This window comes from Orycteropus afer, unplaced genomic scaffold (genome assembly GCF_000298275.1).
Source record: "Orycteropus afer afer isolate SDZICR_OR568_19922 unplaced genomic scaffold, OryAfe1.0 scaffold00038, whole genome shotgun sequence".
In the NCBI taxonomy this organism is placed as follows: domain Eukaryota; kingdom Metazoa; phylum Chordata; class Mammalia; order Tubulidentata; family Orycteropodidae; genus Orycteropus; species Orycteropus afer.
Genome location: NW_006921625.1, coordinates 2,194,795 through 2,209,975, shown reverse-complemented (window position 1 = coordinate 2,209,975; position 15,181 = coordinate 2,194,795). Strand labels below are relative to the sequence as shown.

General features: G+C 44.9%; 1 protein-coding gene across 1 annotated transcript in view; it reads right to left on the bottom strand.

The window, feature by feature from the left end:
• Positions 1 to 10,847: 10,847 nt before the first annotated feature.
• The window catches only part of TCERG1L (transcription elongation regulator 1 like), a 219,229-nt gene continuing 214,895 nt past the window's right edge, over positions 10,848 to 15,181 (bottom strand). Inside the window, exons 19-20 of the mRNA XM_042780403.1 lie at positions 12,879 to 12,997; positions 10,848 to 11,004 (exon numbers count right to left, since the gene is read on the bottom strand). Of these exons, the coding sequence (XP_042636337.1) occupies positions 10,848 to 11,004; positions 12,879 to 12,997 (276 nt within the window). The remainder of the gene's footprint in view (positions 11,005 to 12,878; positions 12,998 to 15,181) is intronic.

Genomic DNA, 15,181 nt, shown 5'->3' with positions numbered 1-15,181 from the left:
ACTGAGCAAGTCTGCTGCAAAAGACCTCTTTAAAATGTTAAAGAGTAAAGTTGTTTCTTTGACGCCTAAGGTATGCCTAACTATGTCATGGTGTTTTCAAGTGTCTCATATGCATGTGAAAGTTGGACAATGAATAAAGAAGACCACAGAAGAATTGATACATTTCAATTGTGGTGCTGGTGAAGCATATTGAATGTACCATGGACTGCTAGTAGAACAAGCAAGTCTATCTTGGAGGACATATAGCCTGAATATTCATTAGTGAGACTTTGTCTCTCATGATTTGATCTTGCTTTCAGAAGGGACCAGTCCTGGAGAAGACTGTCATGCTCGGTAAAGCAAAGAGTCAGCGAAAAAGGGAAGACCTTCACCAAGACAGATTGACACAGTGGCTGTAATGACATGATCGAGCACAGCAACAGTTGTGTAGATGGCATGGGACCAGGAGTGTTTTGCTCTTTGTGCATGAGGTCACTGAGTCAAAACCAACTAAATGGTGCCTAATGACAACAACATCATAGAAATGGAGTCCCTAGGTGGTACAAATGCTTGACATGCTTGGCTGTTAACCCAAAGTTTGGCAGTTTGAGTCCACCCTAAGTCACCTTTCAAAGAAAGATCTGGTGATCTACTTCCAAAAAATTAACTATTGAAACCCTAACCCTACTATGTGGCACAGACCAGGGGAATCCCAGCCCAGGCCCTCTAATTCCGCCAGTAGGTCAGCCTTCAATGGAGCCATGTGGAGGCCCTGGCTGCTCAGAGCTGCACTGGTGAGACCCAAAGAAACATATCTCACTGGGCACTCACTTCACTTTGAGTGTGTCTAATCACAGAAGTCCCCTCTAGGTTTCTGTGGTTTTTTGGGGGGGGAACTTGCTATTGGGCAGTAAGGAAAGCCCAGCTACCATTTTCTCTGAGAGGTAAGTGTGCTACCAAACTGGTTACAGTACCTTCCCACGTTGTCTCAGGTGTGACTGTCTTCATGGCATGATGAAGAGAAGATCCCAGCAAGCAGGTAGGGGCTGACCCTGTGGCCAGCTTCCAGTGGGAGCCGCCCTGCAGACACTGAGTGTCTGTGGGCCTGGGCCCTACAGAACCTCCCCAAACATGCCTCTCCCTGCTTCCTGCATCTGTCTCAGCTCAGATCTCCCCTCAGGGCTAGGATACCTCTCCCCGCCCCACCCTCCCCAGCCTACATCCTCCCTGTCCTCTGTCCCAGCCCCTTGTTCTCTTCGACACCTTCACTGCAAATTGAACTGTGATGCACATTTTTGTGTTTGCTTTTCCCTGCCCCCAACCTGCCACAGGAGCACTAAGTTCCACGAGGGTGGGCTCCAAGACTGTTGGCTTCCTGTTACATCCTCTATGTTGATGACAGTACTTGCCACATAGAAGAAGCTCAGCAAATACTTGTTGACCAAATGAATGAATGGGATACATTAAAAATAGTAACTTACTCATGATGGACATATATTTGGAAGACTTAAGAGAAGCCCCCGAACAACTTCATGATTTCAATCATCGCTTGGTCTTTCACACCAGGGAGTCCCAACAAAGGCATGATTGAGAGAGTCTTTATGACCAATCAAGTATCTTTGACCTGCTTCCCACTTTCACTACCTTATGGATAAAATGCAAAACTTAAGCATTTGAGGTGGGGGGAGGGGAGGCAAACAAACACATTTTACCTTACTATTTGTTAATGGGTTGTTTGAAGGAAAACATTTGAGTGAGCAACAACAGGAAAATAAAGAGGAGACAGACATTTGGGAAGGAAAGCAAAACCAAACCACTTATCATGTGGAGGTTAGGAAATTGATTATAATGTCCATAGAAAAGATCCATCCTAGCCTACTGTTCATATCTGAGTCAGCCAACTTTCCATAAATCCCCATTGTGATGACCATTACCTCAAGGTTGGAAGACCTGGTGCCATAGCCTCCTCTCCAACCTTCTGAGGACCCTACCTATAGGGGTGAGAGACACACAGAAAGAAAAAAGCTGAGCTCTCTGAAGGATGCTTGCCCCTCAGGAAGAAGCTCTAACATACAAGGAGGTTATATCTTTGGCATCTTCAATAAGGAATTAGAAACTGTCAGTCAAGAGAAGAAGAAAGAGTATGGAGGCCAGAGAAACCACACAACCCAATACCCAGAGGGGCAGATGTCCACACATGTGTCTGAGAGCACAGCCCAGAAATAGGCTTAGAGGCTGGGAAACATGGGGGCTGGAGGGAAGGGCGAGTCATCAAAGGCCAATGCCCTGGAGGTTGGGGTGGACGGTGAGACCCAGACCACGGGCCAGGCTGTGTCGGTTCTGGAGCATTAAAAGAAGGTTTGAACCCAAAGACCAGCGACAGTGCAGTTCCTCTCTCCTCCTGCACTCTAGTCTGGGCTTTGCCTGTGGTGAATGTTAATCGCCAGATACACTCTGTGGAATTCATATTTCAGTTTCCTGCTCAGTTTTACTTGGGATCCAGCTGAGAGAGGTTACTATTGAGTTGACCCAAGTTATTCAAGCAATATTTAAAATGAAAATGAAACAGGCAAAAATTAAAAGGAATTGTGATGTTTAAAAAATCTCAAATAGTCTATTGGACCACTGTAAGTTTTTTTTTTTTTTTTTAATTGTGCTTTGGGTGAAAGTTTACAGAGCAAATTCACTTTCCATACAGCAGCTTACACACACTCTGCCTCATGACATTGACTGCAATTTCCTACAATCCAACAACTCCCTTCCCACTTCCTTCCCATAGCTACCTCTTCCCTGTGTCCTTCCCTTCCATACACTCCTGCTCCCTGAGCTGTCTCCCTGTGCATACACAGCCCTTCTACTCTCCAATGATTGTTCTCTCCAAGGAGTGTATCCACCTAATGTAAATGTTCAGCTCATGTGCCTATCTTTTGTTTGGCTGGAAGCCACAGGAGTGGGTTCAATTCCAGACCTGAAGGGCAGCGAGGGGCCATAGTCTCAGTGGTTCCATCAGGCTCTATCAGACCAGAAAACCTGGTCCTTTTTTTTTTTTTAATGATTTTGAGTTTTGTTCCACATTGTTGTCCCACTCTATCCAGGATCTCCTACAAAGATTCCCCTCTGAGTGGTTGACAGTGGTAGCCAGGCACCATCTAGTTCTTACAGTCTCATGATTGTATAGACTGAGGATCGCATGGTGTACCAGTTGACTAATTGTTTCCATGCATCTTTGGTTTTCTTCAATCTTCTTGCTCTGGACAAGGAGAGACCCATCATTGTATCTAGATGGCCGCTTGCAAGCTTTTTAAGATCCCAATCACTACTCGCCAAAGTAGGATGTGGATCAATGTTTTTGTGTAGTATGTTATGCCACTGCTATAAGTTTTTTTTTTTTTTTCACTTCTATAAGTTTTAAAATTTATATATATATATAAAAGACTAAGAAATATCAGTTACTTTGGCAGACCTCAAAACAACCAATATTAGAAATCTAGCTCAGATACAGATAAAAATTAGCTTTTTAAAGCTCATTTTCTCCCTGACAACTTTCTGGTTACATCTGAGTTGATGTTTCATCTTGACATCCTGCTGATTGATACAAAGATATAGATGATAGATAGATAGATAGATAGACAGATAGGTATATAGATAGATAGATAGATAGATGATAGGTCAATCAATCGATGGATGATAGATTGGTAGCAATGCAGATGTTTATATAAGTGGAATGCTCTCTCTCTATAGCTCTACAGTTTCAAATAATTTAATTTTTGTTGGATTCATAATCATGATTACATGAAACTAAAATGGAAGTCCCCAAACATTTGGATGAAAAGCAATGACGCCTGAAAGTTTTTCTACATCAGACACCCATGCATTTATGGATGTTTCTCACACTACATCCAGGTCAAATGCTGAAATGGTGCTATGTTCTCCATCCTCCCACTAATGCCGTTTCTGGCCTCATTCTGTGTAGTTGTGAGCATTTGATAACTACTATCTGAGTGCAATGATGGTAATGATGATGATAGTGTTTGCACTGGTCACAGTGCTGACAGGAAACAGATGGCCCACTCAGTAGACAAGATTGAGGATAGCTTAGAGGAGGCATCATTGCAAATGTGTAAGTAGAGTTAGGGGAAAACAAGGGACAACAAAGTCCTCAGGATGGAGGAGATAGCCACAGCAGGGAGCCACATCCATCCCTGGGCTCCAAGGAGCAGGAAAGGGAACAGTTGCCCAGCTAGACCTCAGGTCTTAGGTAGAAGAAAGCAGTCAATGCCAGTGCAGGCCCAGCAGAGAGGCAGGGGAAGAAATACCTGAACTCTCTGTCCACTCTCCCTCCAAGTCCCTGATAGCCCCCTGATTGACAAAACCCAACTGAAAGCCTGAAGTTGAGGAGGCCCAGGAGTTGTGGTCTTTGGGGAGCCCTTGGCCACAGGGCAGAGGAGACAATATAGGACATCTGATGTTGAGAGGTGAAGAGAGATGACAGCACAGCCTTTTGGCCTCTCAGAGTATGTGTTGTGGTTGGTGAAGACACAACCCATGGTCCCACCACAGGAGACAATCCAGTCACCTTGTTGTGAGGTGAGGTTAATTCAGACAGTCACTGCCTGCAACCCAACGTAGGAGCCACTGACCATATGAGATCATAAGGGACATGAAGGGGGTGAGAGGATTAATATTTTAATTTTTAAGCTAGCTTCTCCAGCACCTACTTCCAGAGAGGGCCATGAGTCCTAAGATGATCATCATAGCTTCCATGAGTCACATGCTATGGCTTTTACCCAATGTCCACACTGTAGCATTGTTTTGCTTTGTTTCAGAAACCACGTCTTCAGCTGCCCAACTTTATGGAGTCATTGCAGGTTCTTACTGATGAAAACTAAGTGCTAAGAGTGATGTTTCTGGGGAACAAGGTACATGCTGGTACCATTGAAATGGGCGTGTATGAGCCCATGGTTTCAACTACTTCCCCTTGAAATGAATTGCTTGGTCAATGTAGACATTATATGGGAAACCACAGTAATGGATCAGTGCAAAAATGGTTTGACCTGACCTCCTCTAACTTCACAAGGGGGAGGAAGATGGAGATCAACAGCCCAAGGCTGATTCGTATGAGGTGGAGATGAAACATGTCTCCACCCTCCAACCTTTTTTTACCACTTCTAACACCAAGCATCCCTCCCACAGAACTCTCTACTTCTGGGTTCAGTAATCTGCTGCAATGGCCACACAGAACTCACAGATAATATTTATGATTATAGCATGTATTAGCAAAGTAACAAGTTACAATTCAGGATCAGGAACACTCAGGATACAGTTCTTTAATCAAAACGGCCTCCCTTCAGCCTTGCTCTAAGGCAGGTCTTGCTCTGGCCCTCAGCTCCTTCCGCTGGCCTCTGCCTTGCTCTGGCAAGTGTTACAAAGCTCTTTTAGCTCTTCAAGTAAATGCCTAGAGGCATCCCACTCCATCAGTAAGCCTGACCCTGAAGGCACTTAACCTTTCTGCTCAATGGGTCAGGGAGCCTAGGTCCGCCTATAAGTGCTTCGAGGCAAGCCGTTCTGCCAGTAAGCTTCCTGCTGAAGACATTCAGCTCTCTGCTTCAAGTACTGGGAAGCCCACCAGTCTTTCTCATGCTGCTCTCTTGGCTCTGCTGTTTCTGCTGCTGCCATTTTTCTGTCACTGCTTCTTGCTATCTCCAGTGTCACAGCCTTCTGTCTCCTGGATGGAGGAGGTTCAGCTCAGGGATCTTGAGTCCAAAGGACACACTCCACTCTTGGTTCTTCTTTCTTGATGGTAGTGAGCTCCTTCTTTCTGCCTCTCAGAGGGCTCATTTTAAGCCTAGTAGGATGACAAAACTGACCAATCCCCACTTTAAGGCTCTATACACCTTATTTACATTGATCTATCCACACAAGTTTCCATGTAACTTATTTACAATCTACTTCCTTAGTGATACTGCTTCACTATGAGTCAGGTCTGACTTGACAGCACATAACAACAACAACAAAAACAATCCAGCTGGTGGGCCACAAGCAACTCATATAGTTCCACCCAGTCATCTGGTAGAAGTCACAAAGACCATGGCTAGAAGAGCTAGACTAACCCTAACCCTAACCCTAACCCTAACCCAACCAATTCACTGCATCAAAGTCAGTCTTTTAATAAAATTATGGATTGTGATAATGGCAGAGCATTTCAGTTAGGGGAAGCAAACATGTATCTGGGGCATGTATTTCTGTGGGGAGAAATTGTTGTCCCATCAATATGAGGGTACTCCAATATGATCAGCCTGGTAAAGGTGCCATGAATAATGGGAACTCAACATTGGCCTTTTGTGGCAGTAGGCAGACCAGCCTTCATGAGGTTAGTTGTTCAGCCATGCCCATCCTCCATCCCTGTGATCTTGGCCACTTTGCTTGTTGGTTTGTTGATCAAGGATCGATCAGGGTTGCAAGAGAAAGAGACTGGCTGTTGTCCACAGCACTGTTCCTCATGCCCTCTTGATATCTGACATCTTTATGAAGTAGGTCCCCTCACATGCATGGAGAACAAATACCTTGATAGCTGACACCCTGACACATCCTAATTCTCCCCTAACTTTCTTCACCACTGACCTTCCAATCTTGTTTTCTAAGTCCCTGACCAGCTGGCTACCTGATTAACCCCAGCCTGTAAACCAGCGTTGATTCATACCGCAGGCCATCTTTCCCTTCACAGAGTCTACCTACTGAGAGAACGTCCTTTAACCGCTCCTGAATAGGACTGCAGTGCAGCACAATCCCTGCAACCAGCATGCCAGCATACCACGAGGCTCAGCTGTTGACCCAAACCTGTACTTTTCCTCCTCTGCTAATTAGTGAACAGAACTCAACCTGTGACAGAGGCAGGGATGGATCATCCAACAAGTGAGGCAAGAATGTGCTTAGCACATCACCAGAACAGGGTACCAGGTGTCCAAACAAAGACTCATATTGGAGACACCAAGCAGACAGGACACAAGGAAAAGTAAGGGCCACAGTAGAAGGGAACTGGCAGGGCACCAAATGGAATTGATACCATCTCCAGTGCATGAGAATGTGCCAGCTGGCAGTAAAGTTCACACAAGGGAACAAGGGCACCCACATGCAAGATTGTTTAAGTTATGAGGCCCTTACCACCTCAATGCCTTTGTTGACTTCTGTTTCCTACAGTTCCCTCCAGTGTAAGTGAAACTCCTTATTTCAGCAGGTGCCTTGGGAGTATACTATTTCTTTCTAATAAACAAGAGGTGGGGGTGGGCAGTCAAGTCTACTTTAGGTACATTCACCAAACACGACACTTTTGCATTCAGTCACTAATATTATAGTTACATTAAAAAGAAATTACATCACGGACAGCTAACACACACACACACACACACACACGTGTATATATAACTCACGTACTCTGTTTGAACATAAGCAGAGAAGGGCATACCACAGAGGACCGGTGCTTAGGGCTCTCACCTACCTTCTCTAGCCCAGGGTAGAGGTGTGGGTGTAAGGGGAGCACCGAGGATGATGGGCATATTGACTGAATCTCGTCTATGTGTTTCAGAACTGCTCAGCCTCGGTTTTGTGTAGATGATTGTGTTTTAAAGGAAATGCTGCTGTACATGTCCCATTTTATGTCAGGTGGATCAGATAACAGCTCATGGTGGATAGTTGAGTGTTCAGTTCCTTTTCATTCTGTGGTCTGGCTTTCAGTCCCTGCCAAGGCAAGGACCAAGGCAGGAGTGGCTTTTCAGGTGGGTAGTACTTGTGGCAGAAGGTTTTGCTTTCTGCTTTAGTTCCCTAGTGTTGCTGCAACAGAAATACCACAAGTGTATGGCTTTAGCAAACAGAAGTTCATTCTCTCACAGTTTGGAGGTTAGAAGTCCCAATTCAGGGCTCCAGCTGTAGAGCTGCCAGATGTGGGGAAGGGTCTTTGTCTCCTTTCAGCATCTGTGGGCCTGGCATTCCTTGGAGATCTCCATGTATCTTGGCATCAGCCTTTGCCTGAGTCTAGGAGGTTCTCAGTGCAGAGAACCTGGGTCCAAAGGATGTGCTTTGCTCACTCCTGGCTCTTCTTTCTTGGTGGCACTGAGATCTCTCTCCCCTGTCTCCTTTCTCTCCCCTTTTGTCTCTTGTAAGATAAAAGGTGTTTGGGGACACACCCCAGAGAAATTCCCTTTACTTTTGATCAGGGCTGTGGCCTGAGTAAGCATGTTACATCCCACCCTAATCTTGGCTCATTAACATAAAAAACATAACCTAATCCTATTAACATAACATAATCCTGCTTCGTTAACACAGACCCACCACCATGGAGTTGATTCTGACTCATATCAACTCTCATTGGGTTTCCAAGGCAGTAAATCTTTATGGAAGTATATTGCCTTCTCTTCCTTCCTTAGAGCAGCTGTTGTTGTTGTTATGTGCCATCAAGTCGCACCTGACTCATAGCGACCCCTCCTTGGGTTTCTGAGGCAGTATCACTATGGAAGTAGATTGCCCCATCTTCATTCCCAAGAGTGGCTGGTGGGTTTGAACCGCCAGCCTTCTGGTTAGCAGTCAAGTGCCTTAGGCACTATGCAACCAGAGCTTCTCTTAGAGCAGCTAGTGGATTTGAACTGCCAGTCTTCTGGTAAGCAGCCAAATGAGCTCAGGATTTACAATACATCACAAATGGAGGATAATTACATCAGATCACATCATGAGGGATCATTAATTAAATCATGAAATAACTGTCAAACCCCTGAGAATCACAGCCTGGTCAAGTTGACACATTTTGAGGAGACAAAATTCAATCCAGACCACCCTCCTACAAAGCCCCAGGGCTCTGTAGTCCTGGCTCCTGCAGCTTTGGCTGCCTCTTCAGCACTTAGCCCCTGCAGGGCATGACTGCCAGCGGTGGCCAGCAGACTTATGCTGGCCCAGGCAACTCCCAGATGTTTCTGTAGCAGGCCCACCTAGTGAGACACTTGTCCAGCACTCTAGAGGATGGGTTGACAGCAAACCCCACCAGTGCAGCAGCACCACTGTGACCTCTCTGCCATTCACTGAGCCCCAGCTGTGCTGGCCTCTCCAGCGAGGTCTGCACTTCAGTCTTAGGGAAGTGGGGAAAGATTATTCCTTGGATGCTCCACGTCAACCATTGGGGTAGTAAATGTCCCTGCAGCTGTTATTCTTATTCTTCAGAGTTATCTATACTTACTCACCAAGCTTTCATTACTCTAATCCCCTATTATATTGAATACTTGTTTACATTAAAATGACCTTGTGCAAATTATAGCATGGTTTCTATGTCTTGATTGGACCCTGACTGATCCAGAATTGGAACTTGCTTCTCTCGAGTCTTGTTCCTGCAGCATCATCTTGGAAACTTCCAGTGCCTTGGGTCTGAGACCCCAGAAGGGGAGAAGCTTGCACTGTGCAATGGTGCTGGAACCCCTGGAAGCAGCCCAACATGGAGATGATTGGTTAGAAATGTTGTTGTTAAGACCAGGGAATGTTCCATGAAGAGTAAATCCTAACTTCCTCAGCCTCATTATAATATTTGTGGCAAAAGCGTTGTTTTATTTTGGAACTCATGGAGAAGGAAGGTGGGGAGGTTGTGCCACTGTGCTAGTAGATAAAGACATTGCATCTGAATAGAGACTCCATTAATTTTGAAACTAATAAATGGGTGCTCAATAATTTAAAGAATACAATTACTCAACCCAACTTTTAATTTCATGTATTGTTTCATTTCAGGACTGTTGTTATCAACTGCCACTGAGTCAGCTCCAACTCATGCCACTTTTATATAACAGAATGGAATGATACCCAGTCCTGCATCATCCGAAAGACTGGTGGTACATCTGAGTCCACTGCTGTGGCTACTGTGTCAGTCCATCTCAACGAGGTTTCCCTTGTCCCCAATGGCCCTCTGTTTTACCAAGCACCATGCCCTATATATCTCTCACCCAGCCCTTACCTAAAATATTTTCTTTGTGAATATTTCCAAATGAAGAGTATCTTAAACACAATTTCTCTGCTTAAGATCATGTTGGAAGCTTAGCCACAAAAACACATTGGTTTAAAATATTTATTAATTAAAAAAAATTAAAAATTTTTTCTTTGTACAAAGATGATGAGAAAAATCTCATGCAAACTTTGAGCATACAATAAAAACAACTCAAATATTAATATGATGATTTTGTACAAAATAATTGTTCTTTATGTAGAACCTCTGACGAACAGTGGGGCTCCCTTCTCCAGGCCTGGACACCCACTCAGAAATGAGGCAATCACCCTTAGAAATGCGTACATGTTCTATGGCTCACATGTTGAGATGTTCATGGTGTCACTATGGTTGATGATGAACATCATACTACTACTACGCAGAAAACTAGACCAAGCCCTAGGGACACTTGGTCAAAGAACTCCTCAACACCATGGAACTCCTGAAGAGCAGAAGTGACTCACAGGTTTCAAAGAAAGTTCAGGTAATCAGCTTGCATGATGAAAACACCTTGAGATTGTTGCAGATGGTGTTGGTTTCTGCTTAATCACAAACCTGCCGTGGATTTATAATTTGTATATATTACAAGTAATTTGCATAATTAAAACAATTAAGGGACTGACATATCATGGCAATTAGAAACGCATCAAACTCTGAACATTATACAAAAGAGGGAGCTTCAATATGAAACAGTAATCCTCTGAGAACTGAACCACGGTGCCCACAGAACGCCTGGCCAGGAGGCAGTGCGTGGCTCCCCAGCATTGCCCCGAGCCCACACTCTTCCTCTTCTGCGTGTTCTCTCCTCTGCCTTGACACTCAGCACTGACCCATGTGTCTTCTTGTATTTGTCACAAACTCATCTCATTTTCCGTAGTCTTAGTCTGTTTTCCTTGTCCCGTTTCTTAAGAATCTGTATGAACTGGTTAAAAATATGCTCCTGGTCCTTCTTTTTTTGAACAAGTCGAAACCTCTGATCCCGGCCATACTTCTCAGCGAACTCCTTGAAGGTGGTCCTGAAAAACAAAGATATTCCTAAGGCATGGTCCCTGAGAGTGAGTTCTGGTCTCCCTGAACACTGCACACCAGCCTTGGCCAAGATGCACAAAGATCGTCCACCAACTGAGCTGTTGGGTGCAAGGAAAGATGGGGGCACAAGGACGGGTCTGGGGGCTGAAGTGAGTAGCACTGGGTTATGGACATGTCCTCCAGCACTGCTCCTCACGCTGGGCATTACTCCCACTGGGACTCACCAGAGTCCAGACGCAACCTGCAGTCCACCCTTATCTCTACATCTGGTTGACCTTTGGAGACAACTTTGTTCTCCGCTCCTCTTTAGCCTCACCTCACTCTGAACCCCCTACCACTCCATCTCTGCTCTGGCTGAGGAGGTCTTCTTCATCCCCTTGCTGTCACCACATCTGTCACTAATCTTAGAGTGTACTGTTCCCTCTGCCTGGCACACCCTCCCAAAATTTCTTCACCAGGATGACATACTCAGAACTACAAGTTTGGACCATGCCACAGTGCTGAGTATCTCCCTTTCACAGCTCTCCTCGCAGTGATAATCTTATTACACTTTCATTGTGCAATTTTGCTCAACTAACTCCCTCCCCACATTTGAGTATAAGCACCGACATTGTTTTTGTCCTCCAGTGACGATTCTGAATGTCTTGTTAGTGCTGGTGTGTAGTCAGCACTCAAACACAGATTGAATGACCCCATCATTGCTGGGCCAGGGAATCCCTTGTAAGTAAGCTCACAGGAGGCCAGCTAGGGGTTCAACCCACTTTGCTCTTCTGGACTAGCACCTCCTGATGAGGACAATTCATGCTACTTTTTCCCCTTTGGAAAGTATCTCTCCTTTGAATAGTTGGTGAAGTTTGTGAAGACTATATAACCAACCCTAAGTGATCAACGTATTGACCAAGTGGATTAACGATCAAACTAAGAAAGTTTGCCTCTTCACTAAATGCACCAATTCATGGCCATTTTAAAGTAATGTTGTATGTCCCAATCTCATATGAAAATATGTCAAATTAAATCATTTTTATACTTACAAAAGTTATAGTTTTCTATCTCTTTTCATTATTTAAAAACAGTCAGTGAAAGCTATTTTTTTTAAAGGTACATTTTTGCATTTTCCCTATTTCTCTTATTTTCTTATGATTTGGTTTTATTTCATGAAAATTCTGCCTTCTTATTTTAGGTAAGCTGGGAGCTCTGGTGGTCAAATGCCTGCTAACAAGAAGGCTAGCAGTTCAAACCCAACAGCCACTCCTCGGAAGGAAGGTTGGGCAATTTACTTCTGTAGTGATACCACCTCGGAAACCCAAGGAGGGGTCACTATGAGTTGGATCTGGCTTGACGGCAGTGAGTTTGGTTTTTGGTTTTGGTTTTGACAACCCAGACACTGTTCAAATGCCCCCATGTGCAAAACCCTCTTGTGAGCCTCTGGCCAAACCTCTGGAGCCAAGGGAATCCCAGGGCTTCTTTTGCTGTTATTGTTTATTTTCTGTTTTGCCTCTTTTTACTCCTTGATAATCAGATGAGAAATGAGAACCCACCTCCAGAGGCCCTAGCCATTGATTTGCTATTTAGTCACCAAGGCAGGGCTGCTGACAACTGGGAAACCACGTGAGGCAGGGAAAACTGATGATGAGGCCTTTGATGAACAAATGACCCCCTCGTGACGGGCTGGAAGTCCAGCAGTTGAGAATATAATAAGGAGAGAACAGGCTGCTCTCTCTGACAGGTCTGTAGAAATGACACCTCCGGGTCTGTGGGATGCTGGCCTACAGAACTGAGCGGAAACAGGCTTTAAAAGTTCTCTCATGGTAGTTAGTAAAATATTATACCCCAAAGCCACCTGCTGTGTCTTCCTGCATACCTGGCTGACACTTTTGATTCCTCCAGTAGTTTTCTGAATTCTTCTTTGGCTACCAACAATTTATTTTTCCTCTCCTTGTATTCTTCTTTTATTCTTGTCTTGACAAACTGTTCAAATATCTGAAAACGCACATACAAAAGAAACATATCACCAAATTGCCTATCAGACAGATAATGTAAAGTTCTACATTACATTATCTCAGATAAGCCTCTTGGCTTCACAGATGCTACAGCTACAGTTGCTAGTCCTTCCAGTGTGACATCATCTGATGGGGCCAAGTGTTCTCCATCAGTTCACCTGGTATGTGTCTCCCCACACAGGCATGTTCAAGGTCAACAACAGGTATTGCTTGGGAAATCCTAGGAATGGTGTGGCAACCCACAGAAGGCATGCAAAGCAGTTGGCAGGGCAGAAGTCCCCACTCTGTCTCATTGTAACAGCTAGTCTCACTGTGACACTTAGTGACCAGCGTTTGCAGCTTGCGTTGCCTCACCACCTCGTCCACTGCCAGCGGCACACTGTAACACTTCCTGAGCTCGACTCTCTTCCTATGGCAACATCACTGGCATTTGATTCTCCAAAAATAACTCCAATTTGTAAAAAACAACAACAAAAAAGTCAAGCATATTTGACTGCCACATATGCATTTTCAGGAAAGCCCATTGGAGACCTGGTTCATCACCTAGGGCTCCCTGGGGGGCAAAAAGTGGCCTTTCTGAGGATGGTCAAGGACGCCCTGGAAGATCCTGGGGGCATTCCTTGCGGAAATGACAAATTGGCAACAGGCCCGGGCCCCCTGCTCTCCCTGGTTGAAAGTGAAGTGTATCTGAAAGCCAACCCAAGCAGGAAAGCCCTATTTGTAAGCATAAAGTGTATGGGAATTTTCTGGTGGCTAAATCCATTCAAGACTCCATACCATTTTCTCTTGGAAACTGGCAGCTGATGTAACAGACCTCTCTGTAATAGTTCATCAAACAATCTCCATTGTCACCTCAGGAGATCTCATGGCGACAGTGTGAGGAAATGGGTCCCTTACAGACTATCAACCCAAAGTGGGTGAGGGGAAGGTATTTCCTTCCTAAAACTCTCCAAACTTCAAGAGCATTCCAAAATAAGCCTGGAGATCATTTGAAATGAATGCAAGCCTCATCAGGAGGTCGGTAAAGTCCCACCTGTGGTGCTGAAAGGTCAATGAGTAGTTATTGTACACCATGTGATCAACGGCTGTTGCATCACGGTCTGAACACTGCGGCTGGCCTTCTCTCCAGCCTCCCCACCAAGTGGATGACAACAGGAGACAAAGAGGCTAAAGCCTCAGGGAGACCCCTTTTCACACGGGACTCACCCTCTCTCCATCCGTGTTATTTCTGTTTCTGTCATGGCAAAACTTGACCGGATTACAGAGACGAAACACCACTCTCTTCCTGAGGACCCGGCAGCGAAATGAAATATCAACGAATATGACTTAAATTTAGAATCTGTGCATATCTATTTAAGTAAGAATATGATCGGCTTTCTTCACCTTCAAGGCAGACACTAACGCAAGCTCACAAGTTGGTTTATAATTTAAACTCATAGAAGAAGTGTGCACAGGGTTAGGATCCAAATCAAAGCTGGGGGCTCTGTCATTACTCCGAGTTTTGTGCTATTAATTTTAAATCCTGATTGAAACCCTGCTAGCTGTGGGGTCAGAGCTCTCCAGAAATAATGGCTTATACTTCTGCTAGAATTGTTCGTGCCTTTAATCATATTTTTCTCTCTTTCCCTTTGCCCTGTCACTTTATCTATGCAGTTATAATCGAATGTAATAGTTCCTTGTTTTTTCCTTCCTGTTTCACAAACTATACTGGCTTTATCTGAAGTGAGACTTGACCTGACTTGTGGGCATGATCTCATTAGGACATGTTGTGATGTAATAAAATGAAACACTGTTTGTTCCCACAGGAACAGGTCTGATTAGCGCCCTTGTGACCCTGACTCTGTGTCTAGGCTCCCCTGCAGTCCCTCAGTAGAGGGATGGCCACAGTCTCGATACCATAAGCCTTAGCTTTTCCTGTGGCTACACTGGGTGCTTAGGTCTCTCACAGGCTCTCCGTTCAGATCTGGCCACCCACCGAAGCATGAACAGGGCTGTGATGTTTGGATGGGCTTCAGCTATCCTCTCTTTCATCTGCTCAGCTTTAGGAATCTTCCTTCCAGAAGCTGCAACCTTTGCTCCTTTCATTCCGGTTGGCTGCTTCCTACAGGGACTCCCTGAGCATGCAGACAGTTCATGCCTCAGGCTGCTACCCTAGAGACTGGGG